The sequence below is a fragment of the Balaenoptera physalus genome (assembly GCF_965194825.1).
Source record: "Balaenoptera physalus genome assembly, chromosome: 12".
NCBI lineage: Eukaryota > Metazoa > Chordata > Mammalia > Artiodactyla > Balaenopteridae > Balaenoptera > Balaenoptera physalus.
The window spans coordinates 21,776,386-21,802,479 of NC_138897.1; the positions used below are offsets into that span (position 1 = coordinate 21,776,386).

Genomic DNA, 26,094 nt, shown 5'->3' on the forward strand with positions numbered 1-26,094 from the left:
CTATAAGAACCATTGTTCTTGGCTTCAATTCTTTCCAAAGTTCAGAATTGCAAAGGATGTGAACTCTGGGTCTTCAAATCCTCTCCACCACTGCCACCACCATTGTCACTAACACCATCATCACTGCCCTTTTCTACTGCTCATGTAGGATCAGCTGGTCCTATCTGGAAGAGTAGCAAAGGAGCAAAGAGTGACCATCTTAATTATCGAAGTAACACTACCATATTCATAAGTAGCGCATCTTACTTGAAACTTTATTATAATGGGCAAAATTTAAAGAAGTAAGAGATTCTTGGATTCATACAGTCTAGAACTAGATTCTAAACTCTGTTTTCCCAAGAACCACCAATGAGAATATTTAGAAAGCACTGGTCTTAGGCCCCCCATTTTTTCTTTGTTTGTTTAAAACTGTGTCTGTAAAACAAGGGGGCTGGACTGTTTGATGACTGGACTGTTTGATGACTTTTTTAGCTCAAAAATTCCAAGTCTAAAAAATGATTTGCTTTATTGGAACAATTTTCTTCATACATCATAAACATTCCCAATGGGAACGTTGTTCCCAAGAAAGAAAAGCAACTGAAAACAGAGTAGACAATGAATGGGATTGTAAAGTGAATATGAAAAAAGATAGTTACCACTATCTGAAAATAATCACTAGGAATGACCACATCTCCATTCTTCATCCAATTCACAGTGGGCACAGGCTTCCCAGAGACTGCACATTCAAACTCAATATCCATGCTTTCATAGGCATAGAGGTTGGAAGGGTGATTTAAAAACCATGGTGGAACTGTAAAGACAGAAAAATAAAAAGTGAGTGGGTGGGGATGTGAACTTGCATGCTAACATCTTCTCTGACTTAGAAACAAATATTGAAAATGTTTGTAATTCAAATAATTCCCTTAAGCCCTTAGTTTACTTTATAGGAACTACTGTAGGACATGATAAACTCCCTCCACCCCCCCACCCCTGCCCCCCGCCAAATGCAGTTAAACAGTGTGTTGTTGTGTTAATGGTGTCTTGCCACAAAGAATGTAAAAAAAAAAAACAACAAAATAACCTTTGTATATAATAAACAAAAATAAATACATAAAAATAAATTTAAAAAAATAAATAAAAATAATTGCATATAATAAACATTCTGGGGCTTCCCTGGTGGCGCAGTGGTTGAGAATCTGCCTGCCAATGCAGGGGACACGGGTTCGAGCCCTGATCTGGGAGGATCCCACATACCGCGGAGCGGCTGGGCCCGTGGGCCACAATTACTGAGCCTGCGCGTCTGGAGCCTGTGCTCCGCAACAAGAGAGGCCACGACAGTGAGAGGTCCGCGCACCGCGATGAAGAGTGGCCCCCGCTCGCCGCAACTAGAGAAAGCCCTCGCACAGAAACGAAGACCCAACACAGCCATAAATAAATAAATAAATAAATAAACATTCTGAATAACTAAGTATTTGTATCCAATTGACCTACATAAAGGACACTGGGAAGTCCATAAAGCTATGGAAACTATGCTGATAAAGCAAATAAAGGGGAGCTGATATGACTGACACAACCCAGTGTATAAGACATGAATGCTTAGTGTCTCTGTAATTCTAGAGTTTCATTAGGATTTAGTTAATGTGACGGACTCGTTCCCATTGAAACTGGCTGTGGTGATAGGGCACTAAAAATGACCATCATCTTTACTGTGGACACATGCCTATTGTCCTAGCAATTATCTACTCTAGTGCATTGCTATACTATATTACTATTGTCTCAGCAGGGTACATGATACACTAATTTAATTTAATGTCTTAATTACCATAATACTCATTACTCTATGATGGAAATTTGCAGTTGAAAGGAAATTACAAATATAACACACCTTCGCTAGTGAATCTCTCAGACTTGGTGCCTCAAAACACTGTGTAGGAAAGGAACATTTTAAAAAGTGATGTTGGAAGGGATAAATTGGGAGACTGGGATTGACGTACACACACTACTATATATAAAATAGATAACTAATAAGAACCTACAGTATAGCACAGGGAACTCTATTCAATACTCTGTAATGACCTATATGGGAATCTAAAAAAGAGTGGATATATGTGTATGTAAAACTGACTCACTTTGCTGTACAGTAGAAACTAACACAACATTGTAAATCAACTATACTCCAATAAAGAAAAAAATTTTAAAAAGTGATTGTCATTTTCTTCCACTGGGAACCTTAAAATGATGTCAAACTTGAACATTTATATTGTCTGAAATCCAGGTTAAATTCACAGGGAAGTGGCAGCCTTGATCCCCTTTTCACATTGGAAATAAATATGTATTTTTCGTAGACATTTTTAAAGACATTATAATTTTTGTCTTTGCTGTTGTTATGCTCAGTGAGTAAAGTGTGCTAATTTTTGCTTCTTTGAGTAACCACCATACTTTGCTCTTTCCAACCACCATCAGCAAAACTTTCCCTTGAAGTCAAAGTGAATTTGCAATCTTTGATGGTCATTGCCTTCTAGAAAAATCAAAGAGCCAGTGGAAGGCACCCAGGATTCAAGTCCTAGTTCTTCTACTGAACGATCTTGGAAGTCAGATCTCTCCTCTCCCCTCCCCTCTCCTCTCCTCTCCTCTTTCTTTCTCTCTCTCTCTCTCTCTCTCTCTCTGTCCCTCCCTCTCTCCCCTTCCCTGTCTTATCCTGCTGTTTTTAACTAAATATTTGAGCCTCTAGTACCAAACAACTATTAATTCTTGAATCTTTCACAGGGGCAACTTGGTTTAGATGACTTGGCTGGGATGCATTAATATTCGCAGACTAAAGATATGGAAAAAACGTGTCTGAGAGCTTTCCTACAGAGAATGTGTCACCACTGTATATAGGGCTAAGATTAATTATTTATAATTTATAATAATATTAGACTTTATTTATTCTTTCACCAAATTCACTGAGAATGAACCAACATCAGAAATATTTCTTGAGTGCCTCTGAGCAGATACATTTATTGTCTCTTTTGGATTCTGTTGTCAATTTTATCACAGATTTTGATCAAGTATTTATTTACCAGCCAATAGCCAGTATTTATTGAGAGCTGACTGTACAATTTATTAGCCTAAGCACTTTATTATTCACACCACAACTCTTTGAAGCAGGCTCTTTTACCCCCATTCTAGAAATGAAGAGACCGTGGTGTGTAAGCAACTTCTCCAAACCACACGGACAGGCTGACTCCACTGCCTACACTCTGAACTATTTTGTAATCGTTCTACCTCTGGAAAATTCTGATGGAAAATTATTTTGCCATAAAAAATTATGATGGAAGGATAAGCAGATCTTAGATTTATCAGGACTCTGGTTTCTGAATTAAGAACAGATTGCAGAGGAACAAGGATAAAAATAAGGAGGTCAGTTAGGAGGCTCCTGAAACAGCCAGGTGAGAGATAATTGTAGCTTGCGTCAGGGTGGCACAGTGGCAGTGGGGTTTTAGATTCCAACCATATTTGACTGTGTTTTGAAGTTAGAGCCAACAGGATTTGTAGACAGACCAGAGGTGAGTTTGGGGGGAGCAGGGAGGAGATGTTGCATGTGACCCCATGGTTTTTTTGGCCTGTACAACTGGAATGGTGCATCTGCTCTACACTGAGATGGGAAACTTTTCTAGAGAGATATGATGGGGTAGGGAAGCTGTGGGAAGAGATGAGAAATTTGGTTATCATTTTAAGTATAACATGTTAGGGTTAGCGTGGTTAGGGTTAGGGTTAAGGTTAGATACCAGACATCTAAGGAGAGTCTGTATGAGTCAAAAGCTTAGGGAAGAGTTCTAGGACGGAAAAAAAAAAAACAATTTGAAAGCTATCAATACATAAATAGTATGTCTTGGATATCACCCAGGCCGTTAAAGAAGAGGAGTAAAAACTCAGAGCTGGTTAAATTCAACATTTGGCATCCGGGAGATGAGCTGAAACCAGTAAATGAGATTGAAAAGGAGTAACCAGGGAGCTGTCCCAGAAGAGAAATGAAGATTGGGTTTTAAGAAGGAAAGTATGTCACCCATGTCAAATATTGTTAATAAGCTGAGTAAATTAAGGCCTGAAAAATAACCATAAAGGAGGAGTCCTCGGGAAGGAAAGTTTTGATAGTCTGTTAGAAGAGGAAGTGGAGACACACTGTATAAGTCTACATTTTACAGAAGTTTTGCGGTGAAAATAACAGAAAAACAACACAAAAAAAGCCGACAAACGAGGTCATGCATGAAAGCAATGTGCATTCATGAAGTTCATTTTCTTTAAGATAGAGAAAATTATATCATATTTGTATGTGGGTTGGCAATGATCTAGTAGAGGAGAACAGATGCTTTAGGAAAGAGGGAGGACAAATGCTGAAGCAATGCCCGTAGGTACCCAAGAAGTGATGGAGCCAGTGCAGGGATAGAGGGGCTAGTTTTAGGTCAGGTCATACAGAAGGAAAGCAAGAGTTGGTGGGGCACACACATTGGTCTGATAAATATAGAACAGAAGAATGTTCTCTTCTGATAGCTGCTATTTTCTCAGTGAAATGGAAAACAACATCATCAACTGAGACTGAGGTGGGGAAGATGGAGTGGATGGATGAGGAGAAAGGAAACATTGTGAAATAGTTTTACAGGCTCCTGGAATAGTTTTACAGGCTCCTGGGAGATCAAATGGAGTAGAGAAACATGGCCAATCACCAACCAACATTAAGGACCACTTGAAGCTAGCAGTCATCATAATTAAGAGAGACCTATCAGCAAGATTCTGTGTTTTTCTCCACTCATGTTTGGCTTCAGGAATTCAAGTGTAATGTGGGTAAAAATTAGGTTTACCTGGGATTGGGTTTGCCAGTTGAGTTTCTTCATCATGCTGTACTTGAAGCCTTTCCCACCCAGAAACTTTTCATTTCTATGAGCCATTGTATTCCCTTTTGTGTTAAGTCAGTTTGGGAGTCTTCAGTTACTTGTCAGAGAATGAGTTCTACCTTTCATAGAGACTTGAACTCTTTTTAACTGGTATGAAAGGCACACTAAAGCAGAGAATCCTCAACTCATTAAGAGGCCGTATGTGAAGGACTGGGTATGTCATTAAATTTTTTTAAAGGTTTTATGTGGGTTGCCAAGAAAAGTCAGACTTAGAGCCAGAGGGAGATTTCTGGGGAAGTCGCTATTTCCACCTCAAGTCTGACTTGAACTGCAAGTTTTCCGCTTTATTATTAACTTCTTTCCCCAGCAGTGAGCTTCAATGCTCAAAATTCTGCTCAGAAAAAAAAAAAAATCCCTATATGTTCTATGCACTCTGTACCCTGAAGCTCTCATAATGGCCCATGGAACACTAGATCTTTATCCCCAGGGGTTTACCATGAGCTATGTTTCCATATGAATGCAAAAGTATTAAATGTGGAGCTTGAGATTTCCATGATTCCTCCAATATAAAATAGGATGGTAAGTAGTAACCCCACAGAAACAATGTATAGAACCATAGATTCCTAACTCTTAGAAACATTTTCTATCAAAGATGTTGCACTGATAAACTTTTCTTCAAAATGGATTCATGCCATGCATACAAAATATGTTTCTCAAAACACAATAACGGGACTTCCCTGGTGGCACAGTGGTTAAGAATCCGCCTGCCAATGCAGGGGACACGGGTTCGAGCCGTGGTCCAGGAAGATCCCACATGCCGTGGAGCAACTAAGCGTATGTGCCACAACTACTGAGCCCGCGTGCCACAACTACTTAAGTCCGTGCGCCTAGAGCCCGTGCTCCACAACAAAGAGAGGCCACCACAGTGAGAAGCCCGTGCACCGCAATGCAGAGCAGCCCCCGCTCGCTGCAACTAGAGAAAAGCCCGCACGCAGCAACGCAGACCCAAAGCAGCCAAAAATAAATAAATAAATTAATTAATTAATTTTAAAAAACCCCAAAACACAAATAACGCCATGTATCATGAGAGGAAGGTTAGATCAATAAGTGCCTGTATTACATCCAAAGAACTGACAACAGGGAAATCAAATGGGAAAAATATATGCTTGGTCCAACTCTTTGCCAGGAAATTACTTTTCCTTCAAGTAAAAGGACTTCTAATTTGTTTTCCTTTAGTTCTATTCCTCCTGAAAAGGAATTTATACAGGAAAAATCAAATGCAATTCTCTTTGTTTCTCTCTCTCTTTCTCTGGTTCTACTAGACTTTCTTTTATTTTATTATTATTTTTAATTTTGGGTGATTGTAATTCTTTGTAGCACAGAAAAAAAAAAGATTCTAAAAGATGAAAGTGTGTTTTGTATCATTTAACTGATAATGTTTTCTTGTGGCATCCAAACAAGAGGAAAGTCTGAGACTGACCTCCAGAGCAAGACATACATATTTCTCAAAATAACACTGCCAGTCAGATTGCGTATTTACTAGAACATCACATTCTTATATTCTCAAAGCTGTTCCACAAAGAACAGTGAATTGTCCTTTTTGAAAAACAACTTAACTGAAAATTAAAATTAGTTAAACCTGCATACACATACACCCCCCGACACATGCACACACACACACACACACACACACACACACACACACCCCTATATACTGATTTAAAAGGTTCAATATAAGTAAAAATACATAATCTGAAGAGTAAGTTATTAGACCCTTTTGGAGCTCTTCCCAGGAAAATATCTTCAGAATACTTTAACCTATTGAAAAAGTCAAATTCTTTAAAAATAATTTTAGTTTGATATCTAGAAGGTAAAATTTTGGCAAATCCTAACATTATATGCATGTTGTCTTATTTTTCCTTGAAAATCTGTTTTAATTTAATTATTCTGTTAACCTTCATTTTTCTTTCTCAACTCAAACTTTATTATTTATTCAAAATTTGAATAAACCAAATTTTGGAGTCTATGGATACATATCAAAGTTGTTTCTATATGATCCAACCCAGTTATCTGTCTTATAACATGAGAGAATTAGAAACTCTTCTCTCATACTCCAGAGATCTGCACTTTTAGCAATTTCCCAAATAATGATAATTGGGAAATATACTTTTAATTTCCCAAATAATGACATTTCAGAGTGAGCAAAAGTTACTTTTAATTATAAAAAATTGGGAAAGATAATATTACCTAATTACCACACACAAAAAAATAAGGTCACAGTGTATCTAGTCTAGGAAAGAATTTTATCAATATTCTAAGTGATCACATGTCAGAAAAGAATTTCAAGAGAGACCCATGATCCAATACACTGGTCACACAGCCCCATTTGTGGGTGTGCGACCACTGGTCAACAGGTGATAGGTACAATCCAGGTCAACCTGATTTCTAGTGTGCTGATAATGTATTTCAGTTTCCTGGGAATGTGTTTCAAAAGAGTTGCTCTGGTTGCCCAGAGTGAAGTGATGGAATGGAACAATAACACTGTTCTCTGTTACAAAATATTTCTTTTACTAGTATAGGGTCTAAAATTCCCATCAGGAACATCTTTCCTTTGAGTTAGAGTGTGGCATCCACTAAACTTCATCTAGAAAAAATATGCATATATTATTTTGAGGGCAATTATTATTACATAGCCTCTGGCTATTACCAAGATAGGGGAGGGACCCATAGCAATAGGTCCAAGAAGAGCTAAGTTTTGATATAATTATAGAGAATAATATTTCCAGCTCAAAGTAGAGTGCTTCCTATGTGCATAATGTTAATCTTGACTGTCAGATACAATATTAAAATGGAAATAAAAACAGATGAGCCCTTGTTCTTTACATCAAAAAGAGTCCCATTTATTTATTCAGCCACTCAACACTCTTTAATGAGTATCTATCATGGAGAAGAATCTTCATATCTATTAATATGGTTAGAACATATATTGAGATACCAATATGTGCTTATTCCTCCTGTATTTTTGTCTCTCTTCTTCTAGGAAAATAGCCACAACTTTGTATTCCCTGCTTTCCTGGGGATGCAGATGAGGCACAGTTATTGACCAAAAGCTTAAGTTTTCCGAAGACCACCTCCTTTTATTTTAAAACTGACAGGTGGACTGTATATTTCAATAGCATTGAGTAATATAAGGGAGTTTTAGAGGGTGGCATGGGCCAATCTAGGAAAATGATTTAAGATTCCACCAATTCCAGAAAGTGTCCCTCTCTGTTCTGGGAAAATGGCAGAATCTGAGAAGTAAATTGATGAATGAAATATCTGTGTAGGCTGGATTCTAGAGTCCAAGGTTCCCAACTTCAGAAAATTTCCCAGTACTCAAATTTAGCATAAAATCAAGGAAGCTACTTACCTGTAAGCATCTAGGCAAGCTAGATAGACAACAGTGATCAGAATGGATCAGATAAACGGACTCTCTCCAAATGTCTTGCCCTACCAAGGCCCTGGGGACTGTTGAGGAAACCCTGGAGGAGCAGAGGAGCCCTAATAATGCCATAGATTGAACAGCCCCTCCATTTAACAGGAGAGGGTTTTGAAGTTAAATTGAGAAAAATAAAGGAATGTGATATTTGTTGTACCTCTGAGTTTATGTAGCTACACAAAGATAGCTACACAAAGAAGACACAGACATAGTACCAGCCTTCAAGTTATTTCCAATTTAGTGACAGTAATTGATACAGAAGTAGATAATTTCCATAGTGTATGGGGAAGGCTACAAATCAGGCATTTCCAAGTTGTTTTAGGTTCATGAAGGAGGTATGATAGACTGTGCTCAATGATTATTTCTACCATAAATGCACATAGAAAAAGTCTCAGCAAAATGATTTACATATGAGAGACAAATAACACATATTTATTTTGTTCCACTGTACTAAATTAAAGCAAGTTTCAGGATCTTAGGAACAGATGACTTTTATAATGAAGCATCAATAGAGGCTAATTTTAAGTTATTCTTACCCTACAGAGGGATATTTTCATACCCCACATATCTGCATTTCCTTTTTCAACCAAGTACTAACTTATTCTATTTATTTACAGCTATTTAAAAATCCACATTTGGGAGAATTTTAGTTTATTGCTTTATGAGTTAATTGAAACAGACAAAAACTATGGCTTATATGTATTTCCCCTCCTAGTACTTGTTACAACCAAGTGGAAGAGAAACAAACAAAGACACAAGCAAACAAACAAAACCTCTGAAATTCCTTTCAGGATATGTAATTTTTTTCCAGTTCCCAAAATTCTACACTACATGGCTGAATATAAGGTTGTATGATGAAAATCATTTTTGGATTTAATTGCAGTGTAGTAATTGTTTTGATCATAAACTACTAGTAGTAGTTTAGGTGCAATGGGTCTTTAGGTATATTTGGATGTCATTCAAACTCTAGTGGAATTATTTTCTGTTGTTTAATATTGAGACTATTGTCTTTGTTAGGAGTTTTCATAATAAATTGCAATGAGAAATGGTTAAAAATCAAATTTACAAATGATTAAGAAAAGAATTATTAGTCTAAGAAGTTATGGAAGATTTAAGTCAGCCTAAATTGGAATAATCATTTAAGGATTTTGAGTTTTAACTACTACCTAACATGATTGATAATAGTATAACTACATTGCTCCTAGCAAAGGTCTCTGAATATTATGCATACATAGCATAATTTTATGCAGTGGAAAAGCTATGTGTATGATATTTTCCACTTTTAGTAATTAAGTGGGAAAAGAGCCAAAAACACTTTGTTGGGGGACAGAGGCATTATAAATGACTAAGAGAAAAATGTGGTTATTAAATGTATTTTTAATGCAAGACTAATTTTAATAAAAATAATGTAAATTTTAAAGTTGAGAAAGCAAAAAAAAAAAAAGACCCAAAAGAGTACTGCTGTTAATGGTACCTATTATCTGATTTTGATAATAGCACTTCCAATAACCACTGATAGCATAATTTGTCTGAGCTGAACTCACCTGCATGGCAACACGAGCACTGCATACCTATGATGATATTAACTTGAACAAACAGTGTAGTTCAGATTGGCTACCTGGGCTGTGATACAAATGTCCATTTGCCTTACTGACCGTTATTAGGAGATTAACTGTACCTTAATATGACTTTATCAGTATTCCTAAGTAGATCACTGTTCTGCCCTCCATTTGCTAATGCTAAAGTGCCTTCATTCAACTCAAAGACCGCCTTACTCTCTCATATGAAGCCAATGATCCTTCACTTTATAATGCTTGATGTCACCTTGGCCAGATTTCCATAGATTAGAATGGAAAAATAATATCTGCTGTTGCCATGGGTCAAAGCTATAGGCGGAGGAGTGCACAGGAAAGGGAGAAGTAGAATTGTAAAAAAGTTGGAGACTGGAATTGAGGGAGACAAAAAGAAAGGAGGCGAGAGGGGAAGAAAAGCTGACAGAAGAAAAGAGAAAAATAAGAGAAAATGGAAATGGTCAGATGTCCCCAAATATCTATATACTAAAAAATTTTACAAAATTTTGATTTCCCTGTGTTTTTTCTCCTAGAGGACCTGAAGCCCCACCTCCTCTAAGGCCCTCTTGGTATGCAGCCATTTCCATGGAGATGAGCATCTCTTGTGTGGCCTGCTCAACATTGGTCTTCCATTCACGGGACATTGTTCCTTTCATGCTACCGACCTCCTACCTTCAAAGGGAAATTGCCACCTGCCTACAGACTACATTCCTCACACCCAATCATCCTAACTTCCCACTCCAAAATGTAGTTGAATATCTTTAGTGACATCGGGCAAGGTTTGATTGAATTATTTCCTATGTCATCACATTTGAGTTTTAAATGTTGCTCTGGAATGTACAGTGAAATTTTGGGTTTCTGAGTATGCTGTGTGCCTGTTTAAGTGGTAGAAACAAGAGAGCATGCAACATAAACTATATTCTTGAAATGTTTTCGCAGAGAACACGGCATGTAAAATTCTAAAATTCTGAATTCTAAAATACCAACACCAGATCAAACATCCCAGTTGAAGTTACTCAACAGCAGTCAATGCAAAACACTCATAAAAATCCAGGGAGTTATAATGCAAGTGCAGAAAGATGATATTCTGAAACATTAACCGTTTTTTTTTTCCATTACCCCTTGATCATTTCTGAGTTCGGCTACTAGAGAGAGAAATATTTATTACCTTAAGGACAGGATGTTTCATCACAAAAGCAAAAAAAAAAGGCTTTGTAGTTCCAATAGGGAAGTGCAGAAACTCAAGGGACTTTGGACAGAGGAAAAGAAAATAAAACCAATATGATGGGTCCAGCCCCGCCCCCCACCACCATGACAACTACTGGATAATGATTCCCCATTGGGGTGGGAAGAACACAGACTAGAGGGCAAGTAATGTTATCTTAGATCCTTGTCCACACTGGTCAAGGCTAGATGGTCACTAGACCTGCAGAGGCCATTAAGATATCAAAGAAGGATAATGCCGCAGCTGCTTTTAGAGATCACAGCTAGAGAACCAGCTAGAAATGAGGAGGTATCCATGAATGTTGGAATACAGAGATTTTATCACCCAGATGACTATCCCAGCTTTCTACTCCTGGCCTTGACAGTATATAAAGCTTTTTCTATTTTCCTACCAGATTAATAGAGATTAGGTTTCCATCCACAGAAAAATAAAGCCCATCTCAAAAGAATAATTAAGATCAGATACAGAAAAGAAAGGCATATTTTTGTAAACCTGTGATTGAGCTTTGCACATAGTACACACATAATGATTTTAAATGAATAATGTATGGTATTTATATGCTATGTAGAATGTAAGTACCTGTGAGATGAGAACTATAATTGTTTTCTTATTATGGTTAGAAAAATTGGCGGGTTTATAGCAATGGTATTTCTGGGTTCATGGGGAAAAATGGTTAAATGTTTTCATGAACAAGAAGGTATGGAGGAGAAGAGAAGATACATTTTGAAAATCCTGAGAACTCAGTCCAAATAAGCGTTCCAAATAAAGGTGACTGAGGTACAATCGAGAATATATAGCTACACCTTGCTTAATGCAAATATTACATATGAAAACTTGTGTCTGCCAAAATGATAAAATGTGTCTTTATTTTGTGGAAAGATTCATAGCATAAATATGTTAAACAGGCAGCAACGTGGTGGTGCTGCTGCTGCCCCCATCTCACCAGCCAAGCCCGGAAGCCACGGCACCCACTGACCCCCTCAGCCAGGGAGGAGGAGGGACCAAGTCACAGGAGGCTGAGCAGGAAGTGAGCCCAGTGGCTGCATCTTCCAGGGGAAGCGGCAGGCAGGGCGGCACAGCCAGTGGGGCCAGGAAGCTGCCGCTGCCTAGATGGGCCATGTGGCTGACAGGGTCTAGGTGCTCCAGCCTGGTGGCAAGCCTGAGCCTCTGAGGTGGGAGAGCCGAGTTCAGGACATTGGACTACCAGAAACCTCCCAGCCCCACATAATATCAATCGGCGAAAGCTCCCGCAGAGATCTCTGTCTCAATGCTAAGACCCAGCTCCACCCAACAGCCAGCAAACTCCAGTGCTGGACATCCCATGCCAAACAACTAACAAGACAGGAATACAACTCCACCCATTAGCAGAGAGGATGCCTAAAATCATACTAAGTTCACAGACACCCCAAAACATACCACTGGACATGGCCCTGCCCACCAGAAACACAAGATCCATCCCCACCCACCAGAACACAGGTACCAGTCCCTTCCAACAGGAAGCCTACATAACCCACTGAACCAACATCACCCACTGGGGGCAGACACCAAAAACAACAGGAACTATGAACTTCCAGCCTGCAAAAAGGAGACCCAAACACAGTAAGTTAAAAAAAATGAGAAGACAGTAATATGCAGCAGATGAAGGAGCAAGGTAAAAACCCACCAGACCAAACAAATGAAGAGGAAATAGTATACCTGAAAAAGAATTCAGAGTAATGATAGTAAAGATGATCCAAAATCTTGGAAATAGAATGGAGAAAATACAAGAAATGTTTAACAAGGACCTAGAAGAACTAAAGAGCAAACAAACAATGATGAACAACACAATAAGTGATATTAAAAATTCTCTAGAAGGAATCAAAAGCAGAATATGTGAGGCAGAAGAACGGAAAAGTGACCTGGAAGATAAAATAGTGGAAATAACTACCACAGAGCAGAATAAAGAAAAAAGAGTGAAAAGAATTGAGGACAGTCTTACAGACCTCTGGGACAACATTAAACACACCAACATTCAAATTATAAGGGTCACAGAAGAAGAAGAGAAAAAAGAAAGGGTCTGAGAAGATATTTGAAGAGATTATAGTTGAAAACTTCCCTAACATGGGAAAGGAAATAGTCAATCAAGTCCAGGAAGCTCAGAGAGTCCCATACAGGATAAATCCAAGGAGAAACAGGCCAAGACACATATTAATCAAACTATCAAAAATTAAATACAAAGAAAAAAATATTAAAAGCAGCAAGGGAAAAGCAACAAATAACATACAAGGGAATCTGCATAAGTTTAAGAGCTGATCTTTCAGCACAAACTCTGCAAGCCAGAAGGGAGTAGCAGGACACATTTAAAGTGATGAAAGGGAAAAAGTTACAACAAAGATTACTCTACCCAGCGAGGACCTCATTCAAATTCAACAGAGAAATTAAAACCTTTACAGACAAGCAAAAGCTAAGAGAATTCAGCACCACCAAACCAGCTTTACAACAAATGCTAAAGGAACTTCCCTAGGCAGGAAAGGCAAGAGAAGGAAAAGACCTACAAAAACAAACCCCAAACAATTAAGAAAATGGTAATAGGAACATACATATTGATAATTACCTTAAATGTAAATGGATAAAATGCTCTAACCAAAAGACACAGATTGGCTGAATGGATACAAAAACAAGATCTGCATATATGCTGTCTACGAGACCCACCTAAGACCTAGGGACACACACAGACTGAAAGTGAGAGGATGGAAAGAGATATTCCATGCAAATGGAAATCAAAACAAAGCTGGAGTAGCAATTCTCATATCAGACAAAATAGACTTTAAAATAAAGACTATTACAAGAAACAAAGAAGGACACTATATAATGATCAAGGGATCAATCCAAGAATACAATATAATAATTGTAAATATTTATGCACCCAACATAGGAGCACCTCAATACATAAGGCAAATGCTAAGAGCCATAAAAGGGGAAATCAAGGGTAACACAATAATAGTGGGGGACTTTAACACCCCACTTTCACCGATGGACAGATCATCCAAACAGAAAATAAGGAAACCCAAGCTTTAAATGACGCATTAGACCAGATGGACTTAACTGATATTTATAGGACAGTCCATCCAAAAACAACAGAATACACTTTCTTCTCAAGTGCTCATGGAACGTTCTCCAGGATAGATCATATCTTGAGTCACAAATCAAGCCTTGGTAAATTTAAGAAAATTGAAATCATACCAAGTATCATTTCTGACCACAACACTATAAGACTACATATCAATTACAGGAAAAACATAAAAAATATAAACACATGGAGGAGAATCAATACACTACTAAATAACCAAGAGATCACTGAAGAAATCAAAGAGGAAATCAAAAAATACCTAGAAACAAATGACAATGAAAACACGATGACCCAAAACCTATGGGATGCAACAAAAACAGTTCTAAGAGGGAAGTTTATAGCAATACAATCCTATCTCAAGAAAAAAGAAAAACCTCAAATAAACAACCTAAACTTACACCTAAAGCAATTAGAGAAAGAACAAAAAAAACCCCCCAAAGTTAGCAGAAGGAAAGAAATCATAAAGATGAGATCAGAAATAAATGAAAAAGAAATGAAGAAACGATAGCAAAGATCGATAAAACTAAAAGCTGGTTCGTTGAGAAGATAAACAAAATGGATAAACCATTAGCCAGACTCATCAAGAAAAAAAAGGAAAAGACTCAAATCAACAGAATTAGAAATGAAAAAGGAGAAGTAACAACTGACACTGCAGAAATACAAAGGATCATAAGAGATTACTACAAGCAACTATATGCCAATAAAATGGACAACCTGGAAGAAATGGACAAATTCTTAGAAAAGCACAACATTCTGAGCCTGAAGCAGGAAGAAATAGAAAATATGAACACACCAATCACGAGCACTGAAACTGAAGCTGTGATTAAAAATCTTCAAACAAACAGAAGCCCAGGACCAGAGGGCTTCACAGGCGAATTCTATCAAACATTTAGAGAAGAGCTAACATCTATCCTTCTCAAACTCTTCCAAAATATAGCAGAGGGAGGAACACTCCCAAATTCATTCTACGAGGCCACCATCACCCTGATACCAAAACCAGACAAAGATGTCACCAAAAAAGAAAACTAAAGGCCAATATCACTGATGAACATAGATGCAAAAATCCTCAACAAAATACTAGCAAACAGAATCCAAGAGCACATTAAAAGGATCATACACCATGATCAAATGGGCTTTATCCCACGAATGCAGAGTAATATATATGCAGAGCAATATACGCAAATCAATCAATGTGATACATCATATTAACAAATTGAAGGATAAAAACCATATGATCTTCTCAATAGGTACAGAAAAAGCTTTTGACAAAATTCTACACCCATTTATGATAAAAACTCTTCAGAAAATAGGCATAGAGGGAACCTACCTCAACATAATAAAGGCAACATATGACAAAGCTACAGCCAACATTGTTCTCAATGGTGAAAAACTAAAAGCATTTCCACTAAGATCAGGAACAAGACAAGGTTACCCACTCTCACCACTATTATTCAACATAGTTTTGGAAGTTTTAGCTACAGCGATCAGAGAAGAAAAAGAAATAAAAGGAATCCAAATTGGAAAAGAAAATTAAAATGGTCACTGTTTGCAGATGACATGATACTATACGTAGAGAATCCTAAAGATGCTACCAGAAAACTACTAGCTCTAATCAATGAATTTGGTAAAGTAGCAGGATACAAAATTAATGACAGACATCTCTTGCATTCCTATACACTAATGATGAAAAATCAGGAAGAGAAATTAAGGAAACACTCCCATTTACCACTGCAACAAAAAGAATAAAATATCTAGGAATAAACCTACCTGAGGAGATAAAAGACCTGTATGCAGAAAAGTGTAAGACACTGATGAAAGAAATTAAACATGATACAAAAAGATGGAGAGATATACCATGTTCTTGGATTGGAAGAATCAACATTGTAAAAATAACTATACTACCCAAACCAATCTACAGATTCAGTGCAATCCCTATCAAATTACCAATGGCATTTTTCACAGAACTAGAACAAAAAATTGCACAATTAGTATGGAAACACAAAAGACTCCGAATTGCCAAAGCAATCTTCAGAAAGAAAAATGGAGCTGGAGGTATCAGGCTCCCCTACTTCAGACTATACTATAAAGCTACAGTAATCAAGACAGTATAGTAATGGCACAAAAACAGAAATAGGGATCAATGGAACAGGATAGAAAGCCCAGAGATAAACCCACGCACATATGGTCACCTTATCTTTGATAAAGGAGGCAAGAATATACAGTGGAGAAAAGACAACCTCTTCAATAAGTGGTGCTGGGAAAACTGGACAGCTACATGGAAAAGAATGAAATTAGAACACTCCCTAACACCATACACAAAAATAAACTCAAAATGCATGAAAGACCTAAATGTAAGGTCAGACACTATAAAACTCTTAGAAGAAAACATAGGCAGATCACTCTTTGACATAAATCACAGCAAGATCCTTTTTGACCCACCTCCTAGAGAAATGGAAATAAAAACAAAAATCAACAAATGGGACCTAATGAAACTTAAAAGCTTCTGCACAGCAAAGGAAACCATTAACAAGACTAAAAGACAACCCTCAGAATGGGAGAAAATATTTGCAAATGAAGCAATTGACAAAGGATTAATCTTCACAATATACAAGCAGCTCATGCAGCTCAATATCAAAAAAACAAATAACCTAATCCAAAAATTGGCAGAAGACCTAAATAGACGTTTCTCCAAAGAAGATAAACAGATTGCCAAAAAACACATTAAAGGATGCTCAACATCACTAATCATTAGAGAAATGCAAATCAAAACTACAATGAGGTATCACCTCACACTAGTCAGAATGGCCATCATCAAAAAATCTACAAACAATAAATGCTGGAGAGGGTGTGGAGGAAGGGAACCCTCTTGCACTGTTGATGGGAATGTAAATTGATACAGCCACTATGGAGAACAGTATGGAGGTTCCTTAAAAAACTAAAAATAGAACTACCATATGACCCAGCAATCTCACTATTGGGCATATACCCAGAGAAAACCATATTTCAAAAAGAGTCGTGTACCACAATGTTCACTGCAGCTCTATTTACAATAGCCAGGACATGGAAGCAACCTAAGTGTCCATCGACAGATGAATGGATAAAGAAGATGTGGCACAAATATACAATGGAATATTACTCAGCCATAAAAAGAAACGAAATTGAGTTATTTGTAGTGAGGTGGATGGACCTAGAGTCTGTCATACAGAGTGAAGTAAGTCAGAAAGAGAAAAGCAAATACCGTCTGCTAACACATATATATGGAATCTAAAAAAAAAAAAAATGGTTCTGAAGAACATAAGGGCAGGACGAGAATAAAGCCACAGACGTAGAGAATGGTGAGGACAGGCGGAGAGGGAAGGGTAATCTGGGACGAAGTAAGAGAGTGGCATGGACATATATACACTACCAAATGAAAAATGGATAGCTAGTGGGAAGCAGCTGTATCGCACAGGGAGATCATCTCAGTGCTGTGTGACCACCTAGAGGAGTGGGATAAGGAGGGCAGGAGGGAGATGCAAGAGGGAGGGGATATGGGGATGTATGTATACATATAACTGATTCACTGTTATACAGCAGAAGCAAACAAAACATTGTAAAGCAATTATACTCCAATAAAGATGTTAAAAAATATATGTTAAATCGCATGATAGTCTAGTAAATTTAAGTTATCCAATATTTTAAAAAAAGAATTTATCTACATACAACTCTTTGGGTTCAAATTTATTGTACAAAGTTATCTATACCAGTATTCAAGCTAAAAGTAAACATCATTAAATAATTATGATGAGTGATATGGTAATAAAATATTAATAACGACTCAAATGCCATTTGATGAAATTGAAAGCTACAAAAAATGTACAAGTTCTTACAGAAAATCACCTGCAACACCTTAAATTAGGATCATTCAGGTAATCATTTTGCCTGCATAAGAAAGAATTTAAGCTTCCTATTATATTGGTGGATGCACTATCATATCTTCCAGAAATATAAACAGCCATTAAGGCATCTCAATTATAAGGATTCCAAATATTGTAAGCTAAATAATAATAATAGTAATAGTAATAACAATAATAATGTTTATATTTAACTTAGTCTGTTGTAACCAACAAGTACCTAGTAATTTACAATTAATCAAGTAGATAATTCGTACAAATTATCTCTTCTAACTCTTTTAATACATCTTCTATTTGATGGAAAACACTGAATGCAAAGGTCACATAAGCTTTCTGTTGCTTGCCAAAAAACCCCAACAAATAAGCTACACCATGTTTCCCTATTATAACTGCAGCAGAAAACGAAGGGTGACTCCTAATGTTTATAATATTTTGAAGGCTGTGAAAACAATTTTATATTAGACTGCTGCAATCCTTTATCATGAGTTGATAAAAATATATATTGTACATTATATAGAAGAAAATTCAACAGAAATGTGATAAGGCAATGAGTTACATGTAAAGCCAAAATCAAAAACTTCTTTTCCAGTTCAGAACGTATTATAGTCATTTATCATAACTCCATAGATATTTAAAAACTGGATAAAATGAATGACTCTCCCCCTTACTGATCAGTGGTTTTACCCGCTGCCTCTTTTCTCCAGGAAGCTTGGATTTAAAGTCTGGGTGTATCACTATCCAGTCTGGGATGTGCCACTGTTCCCATTAAACTCACTATCCATTTGCACCAGTGTGTACAATGTGGATGGTCTCTCTTTCCACCAGGCAGAGTTGTTATGAGGTTAAAATTACATTATAAACTTACAGATACTTGAGAAAGAAGGTATTTTATAAGTCACAGTATTACTGTGTTGTAATTATAGACTCACTTTCTGGTTGACAATAGTTACGCATCCAGGCTACATAATTTGCCTATCTTGGGGCTAATTACAAAGTCTTCAGGGTTCAGAGCACTGTCATTTTCTCTTCGTTAGAAGAGCAGACTCATGAAGCCCTCTCTTTATTTTCTTCTTTGCAGTCATCAGGATGATTTGAGGGGAAGGTGGAATACTGGAGGTCTAGCAGTGATAGATGGTATAGTAACAGGAAACACAAAAAGTGTCAATTCATTTTGAACATTTGTTAACGAGGTGTGAGTAACTCTATGCCTGATCATTCTCCCACTGAATATTTTACAGAATAGAAACTTATGGCATTTTTTTCTAAGTATGTAAGGAAATGCTGGCTTCAAAAACACAAAATCAATTTCTTTTTTTTACCATAAAATTATCAAAGCTTATCTATTTGTTGATAACTGGTTTAAAAGAAGTCAGGCAATCAGAAAGCTTAACAAATCAATTTTAAAACTGTATAAATAGACAATTGTGTATCAAAAATGACAGAATGACAATGTGCTGAGGACGCCAATAGATACTTCTGATGCATTTTCATACCAACAACCTATGAAAGAGATGCCTGTAATCTTGCCAGTTTACAAATACGGAAGCTGAATTTGAATAACTTGTCAAAGGTCATGTCAGTCGCAAGTGGGAAAAACAGGATTCAGAGCCAGTGAACATAATTCTAGAACTAGTCCTCATAAGTGCTTTGCCATACTGCCTCATTTTTCTATTTTCCAGAATAAGAAGAAATCCTGTTACAGAGACCCTGCAGAATAATGAGTGTACCTTTGGGGAGTAGGGGGAGATGACAAGCAATGTGAGAATAGCACCCACTATAAAGTCCAGAATTTTATTAAGGCACATAGGTTGAATACCATGGAATTAGATGCTATTCTTGCCATACAAAGTAACTAACTGATCACAAGAAACCATTTTTAATTCAAGAAGAAAAGGAGAGGAAAAGTAACCAATAAGGAAGCGGCAATGCTATACTGGTCTCTGTCTGTTTGTCTGTCTGTCTCTCTCATTCTCTTCTCTTGCCATGATTATCTGAGTCTACATAATACTATTCCATATTGTTCTCATATTTAGAATATCTCAATATACAAATTCCATAATGCTGGATTATCTCTTATTTAACTGAAAGGTTAACAAAAATAACAATAAAGAAGACTGAAGGAAACAATGAGGAAAGATGAAGGTAGCAGAAAAATAATGAACTAGACTACAAAAAAGAAAGAAAATAGAAGAATCAACAGTTTAATGAAGAGTGAGAAAGTGCAACATTAGAGGCATGGAAAGCAGATAAAAGAGAGGCAAAGAGATCAAAAATGCTAGCAGACATTTTTACAGCTCTGTGATAATAAATACTATTACCATGAAACTTTTATTTAGATACAAAAGTACAAATCACAAAACTGCTTTAAGAAGTACAAAACCTAGAAAGAAATTGAGAAAAAAATCTCAATTTCTCTAAACATTTATCTCCAAAAATGCTGCCTTAGCCCAACCACCTTAACAAGTGACTTAATTCAAATTTTCAAGAAACAGATGTTGTTCTGTTTAGATAATTTAGATAATTAAATTGTCCTAGAGTAAGAAAAAGGTGGAAAGCCTGTCAACTTATCTAATGAAGCTAGTATAAACTTGAAATTAAAATATAATATAGGTAATAACAAAAATTTTAAAAATAATATATAAACTTTGACACAAAAAGTATTTATCACCAAAAATAAAAGGATGGTTTAGCATTAAAAAAATAAGTATATTATCATTTCAGAGGACACAAAAATGCATTATTTTACATAATTTCTAGCAAAGAATGGATAATAATAGCTAATATTTCATAATAACTTTAAATGGAGTATAATCTATAAATATATTAATCACTATATTGTACATCTGAAACTAATATAATATTGTATATTAACTATACTTCAATGAAAAAATAGAAAGAATTCTTTATCATGATTAAAAAAAACTTTCTTAAACAAGTAACAAAAAAAATCTTTAATGGCAGAATATTAGAAGCAGTCCCATTAAAATCAGGCAAAGGAAAAAGACTGCAGATAGTTTATGTTTGCTCTCTAATCAATACTACATAAAATTTACCAAAGCTAAGATGATTGGTTGCTGAAAACGAAATAGAAAACTCTCCTGCTTTACCAAGGGTGAGCCATTTTCCCAGTGACAGTGTTGATTGACAAACTTCACTGAACTGCAGGCAGTGGGACTTCAGCACTACGCAGAAGATGACAGTTTGGTACATAGAAGGTGATTTAGGGAAACCAGTGAATAATATGAACAGTGAGAATTAAATGAAAGAGGGGGACTACCTGTAAATAATAAACCATATATATATATCTCACAACCATAAAAAATCTCACTATCATAAAATTCATAAAGAAAACAAAAATAAAAGTTAAAGCTGTAAAGAAAAAAAAAAAGAAAAAGAAGAAAAAAAAAGGACAGGGAAGTCCTAGGAGGTAGTGAGGTTCCTCATCATTGGAACCAGTCAAACACAGTCTGGGAGTCCAGGTGTTGGAAAAATCAGCATCAGATGGCAGGCGGAGGGGGGAATTTGGCATTAAACATAAAGAGAAAACGTGATCTCGTATTAAGTGATGTGGTTTTCTGCCCCTAGTTTGCAGCTGTGTGACTTTAGGCAGAATACTGCCATTCTCTGATCCTGTTTCCCATCCAGAAATTGTTTATATATTATGCACAATTTCAGAGTGGTTCTGAAAATAACATTACTTCATGCATTTAGAGCTTTTTATAAACTGTAATGGACCATATCAATGTTTGTTGATGCTGATGTTATGGTTCTTTTTGAACTAAATGGGCCTTTACAATATTTTCATCAGTATGGATTCTCTGAGGTCCACTCATTGCTGAACTGTGACAGTCTTGTCCACATTGATTACACACAGTAGATTTCACTTCAGTGTCCTTATAAAACAGGAACCAGATGTCTCCATTCCGCCAGGGAAGTTTCAGGATCATTTCATCAAACTTTGCTGATTCCTTCCTATATGTGATCCCATAGAAAAAGGGGAGAACCTAGTCATCTTGGAGGATGGTATGTTTTTACAGGCTGTTACGATCAAGAATAAGATATATGAGAAAGACAAATAGCACCTTATCAGCTTAAGGACTGTCCAGGAAACTATTGTTTTTGTTTAATTTTTTATAATGTGAGTAATAAAGGGCTTGCATAATCACAATCTTTTAGATAAGCTGTGGTGACTGGAAGAGATAAAAATTATTTCAAGGGTGGGATGCCATTAGAGATTGGGAAAACCCTGCAGATATTTACAAGACTTCTTCAAATTTTGTCTTTAAAGAAAGAGTGGGCTGCGGTAGCATGGAATGAGGATTGCCCAGGTGTAAGTTACCAATTCAGGCTACATTTCCTAAAGTGAAAGGGGAATTTAATAGGGCAAAACTAAGTGTTAAAATGTAGGACTGAGAAAAAAAGCATTGATCCGCATAAAGAGATGAATAGGTGACATGTTTCTTTCTCTATAACACAGTTTTTAAAGAAGACTGTGTTCTTAAAGGGAACTAAATAAAATATAAGAAAGAATAAAGAAATGTCTTTGCATATTATAAAAGAAATAAAATGTTGCATTAATGTCACATAGCTATTTTTTATCTTCCTTTTTCCTCCAGCTTTCTCAATTATGCTTACGAGTTCATATTAAAATAAAGATAATTAAATATCAATACCTTCACCTAACTTTTATAGCAATTTAATGAATATCCTCCATAGGTTCATGGTGGGGAGGGGGAACATCAGAGTTTCAAAATCCTTGGATATTATTCAATTAACCCCACATGAATCTTATGACCAACCACTGCGAAAAGTCATCCTCTAAGCTGAGCTGGAACATCTCACATGATGAGAAAGTCATTTCCTAAATAAGGAAGCTTACTCTAGTTAGAAAAGTCTATGAACATTAAAAAGATGGGTTTTTTTTCTTACATTAAACAGCAAATAAGTTATCTATATCCTGTATTCAGTCTTAATTTATTCCAAGAAAGACATATTTATAGTTTAATAGTCTCCAATATGGAAGCTCTTTACATATATCATAAGATAATTTTTGCCTACTTTATCTCTAGTTCTCCAGTCTAAACATCCTCAGTTATTGCAATTATATCTCAAACAGCATGGCTTTACTTTCTATCCACCATCAGAGACAAAAAGTTCTAGATATACTGTGGGGTAAAACACCCTAAAAGTTGGCATCAGAGTCAAATATTAGAATCTTATTCTGGAATAGTCATGCCATAATGAAGATTGGCCTTTCCTGAGTATTGGGAACCGCATGTGTACTAGTTGACTGCAGCCCAACTGACATAACACCAGCCTTTAACAAATGTGTTGAACAGGGAAGGGGCAAGTTAAGATCCCTGAAGGAAACAATCATTTTGATTGATATCAGTTTATCACATTTCCTTTTTGGGCAATACTCATGTACCATTAGATACTCATTCCATTAGCCCACTCTCCCAAATTTTTTCCTCAACAATAGCATGAGAATTTTTTTTAATCTCTAAAGAATTTTCAAGATCTTCCACTCTAGTAATGTCATTAAAATATGGCAGAAGACTAGTTTTAAATAGCTTGTTTTTCATGAACCCTCATCTGCTCCAAGTGATCCCTCAGTAAATATTCACACATCATTTGTTTGATTATATCTTTCCACCCGTTTTAACCAGACTAACTCCAACGCAAATGTTACAGATTGAAGCTCTTCATCCTTTTGAGAAATCAAGGCATTTCTGAGAATCAACCTTGTCTGCAATATTTTAATTTTTAACTAAAGTTGGATATGTTTATATATTACTTCCATAAATAAAATATATTTAGAGAGGGGAAAATCTATAATGAAATATAGATTTTCCTTACTTCTGTGAAGGTGGAAGATAATAGAAGGGAAGTATGAGTGTGGAGTGGTTTATTTTTCATATGTTAAGCTACAGCAAATTGTTAGTGTCATTAACTATGAAAGACAAGCCAAGTTTGTATATATTAAGAAACAACCACTGCAATCCCTTTACCCATTGCTGATAAAAAAACTAACATTTAACACAAATATTTCACAAGGCTTAGGAATTTAAAATTGAATTGATAGAGTGTTGTTAATACTCAAAAGTTGATCAAAGGACTAGAAACCCATTAGAGACCAGTTAAGATGGAATAGTCCTTGGTTTAGCTGCGAGGGACTATTGAGTCTCCTCTGCTGAGTTGAATTTCTATGTCTTATTCCCTGTGATTCAGTGGATGACACTTCTGTTCATCTTCCTCCCTCTTTATTACTTTGATGAGCTCTTTAGCTCATGGGCAGTCTCCCTTGGCTAATGTATGTGAAAAGCATTTGAAAACTGTTAAGAGCTATGCAAATGTAATGCATCAACAGTAACCTCAGAGATTATCCTCATAGGATGATACTTTGGAATTTTAGAATAGAAATGTACTTCAGAGACTACAAAAGAGGTAAACAAGAGTCCAGATTGGTGAAGTTGCCTGTACAAGCTTGTACCCCCAAAATACAACAGGTCCATTTCCCCTGATTCCCAAGAGTTTTCTTCCTACTATGTCGATTTTCTTTTAAGCATCATTTATAAAACTCTTTAGAGCCAACTCATTCAAGAAAAAAATTTAGCCTGTTTCTATTGTTAAATATTATGTGCTCAGGGCAAAAATGAACAATTTTGCTCTCAGATTTTTTTGTGTGTGTGTGTGTGTGAAAGTCTGTCCTCTTCATTCTAAACATATTTTTGCCCAGTTCTCCACTTTCTCCCCAATCAAGTTTTGGAGTTTTTGATTCTACTCATCTAATAATAATTTAAAAATTGACCCATAACATATGAATACACATTTTAGATGAAGTTAACAGGTTAGCAGATGTAAAATAATTCCACTAACTAAATGATGAAGTGGAATTTGGGACATCTGTAGTCAAGATAGTATGGGCTAAACCAGCCAAGTAAAACCCTGGATTTCAGATTACATAGCAGTTGTCAAATCAATTCACTCATAAGTGAGGCTTTTAAAGTACCATGCACTGTGCTAAACTCTAGAGACATTATTGCTATAATGCCTCATAAACTCTATATTTTTCTTGTAACATCCATTCTAAAGATCAAAATATCAAAACGGACAAATAAGTTGCTGAAAGTCACTCAGATGGACAAATCACATTTCAAATAGAATTCTGAGTAGCTCTGGGGTCCAGATTTTTAACTTTGATGACATACTGCCAAAACCTGGAGTGCATTAGCAGGATTTTATCATGAAACTTTTCTTTAGAAACAATCTTGTATTAAAGGTCAACCTAGTTGTAAGACTATATATTCTTTGAAAGATCTTGAAATCGTTTTTTCTCAAAGGATTTTTTGTGTTTATGTCAACACCTTTGTTACTGACCAGTAAAAACTTCTGTACTCTTTAGCAGTATTCAGTATGGTACATTAGTTATTATAAAACTAGAAAACAAGGGATGACAATGCAGAGGAATTTAACTACATCCATCAAGTGTGAGGAGATTATAGGGGTAAATCTATTGCAACCAGCTCTCCCAAAAGACCCAGGTTTATACTCATACAATTTCCATGGTATAAATACAACCCTCACTGCCTATTTTGAAATTTCAGGGTGATGTTTTTTAACACAAACTTGGGAAGAGACGTGCATGGTCAGCTCTCATGAGCTGGAGCAGCTGATAATGTAAAACTTAATGTTTTGAATTGCTGAATCCTTTATGAAAATTCAAAGGTAAATTTTGAAGAAACTATTACATCAGTACCAAATACAAACATTCTTTTAACTTGATTGTGTTTTCACAGCAGAAGAAAAAAAATCATTATTTTCTTATAATTGCAGCCATGTTTGCTTTTACAAAATGTTACAAATTCCTTTTTACTCTGTTTCACTGATTTACATGTTCTTGAATCTTTTTTTTTTTTTTTAACAAAAAACAGGACTTTTTGGAAACTAGGATGTTGCAGTCAT

At 36.2% G+C, this 26,094-nt stretch overlaps 1 protein-coding gene and 1 long non-coding RNA gene across 2 annotated transcripts in view; one reads left to right on the plus strand and one right to left on the minus strand.

Moving 5' to 3' along the window:
• The window catches only part of DCC (DCC netrin 1 receptor), a 1,180,955-nt gene that overhangs the window by 498,668 nt on the left and 656,193 nt on the right, over nucleotides 1–26,094 (minus strand). Inside the window, exon 6 of the mRNA XM_082416529.1 lies at nucleotides 636–790. Within this exon, the coding sequence (XP_082272655.1) occupies nucleotides 636–790 (155 nt within the window). The remainder of the gene's footprint in view (nucleotides 1–635; nucleotides 791–26,094) is intronic.
• The window catches only part of LOC309639464, a 121,524-nt gene that overhangs the window by 94,563 nt on the left and 867 nt on the right, over nucleotides 1–26,094 (plus strand). The window lies entirely within an intron of this gene.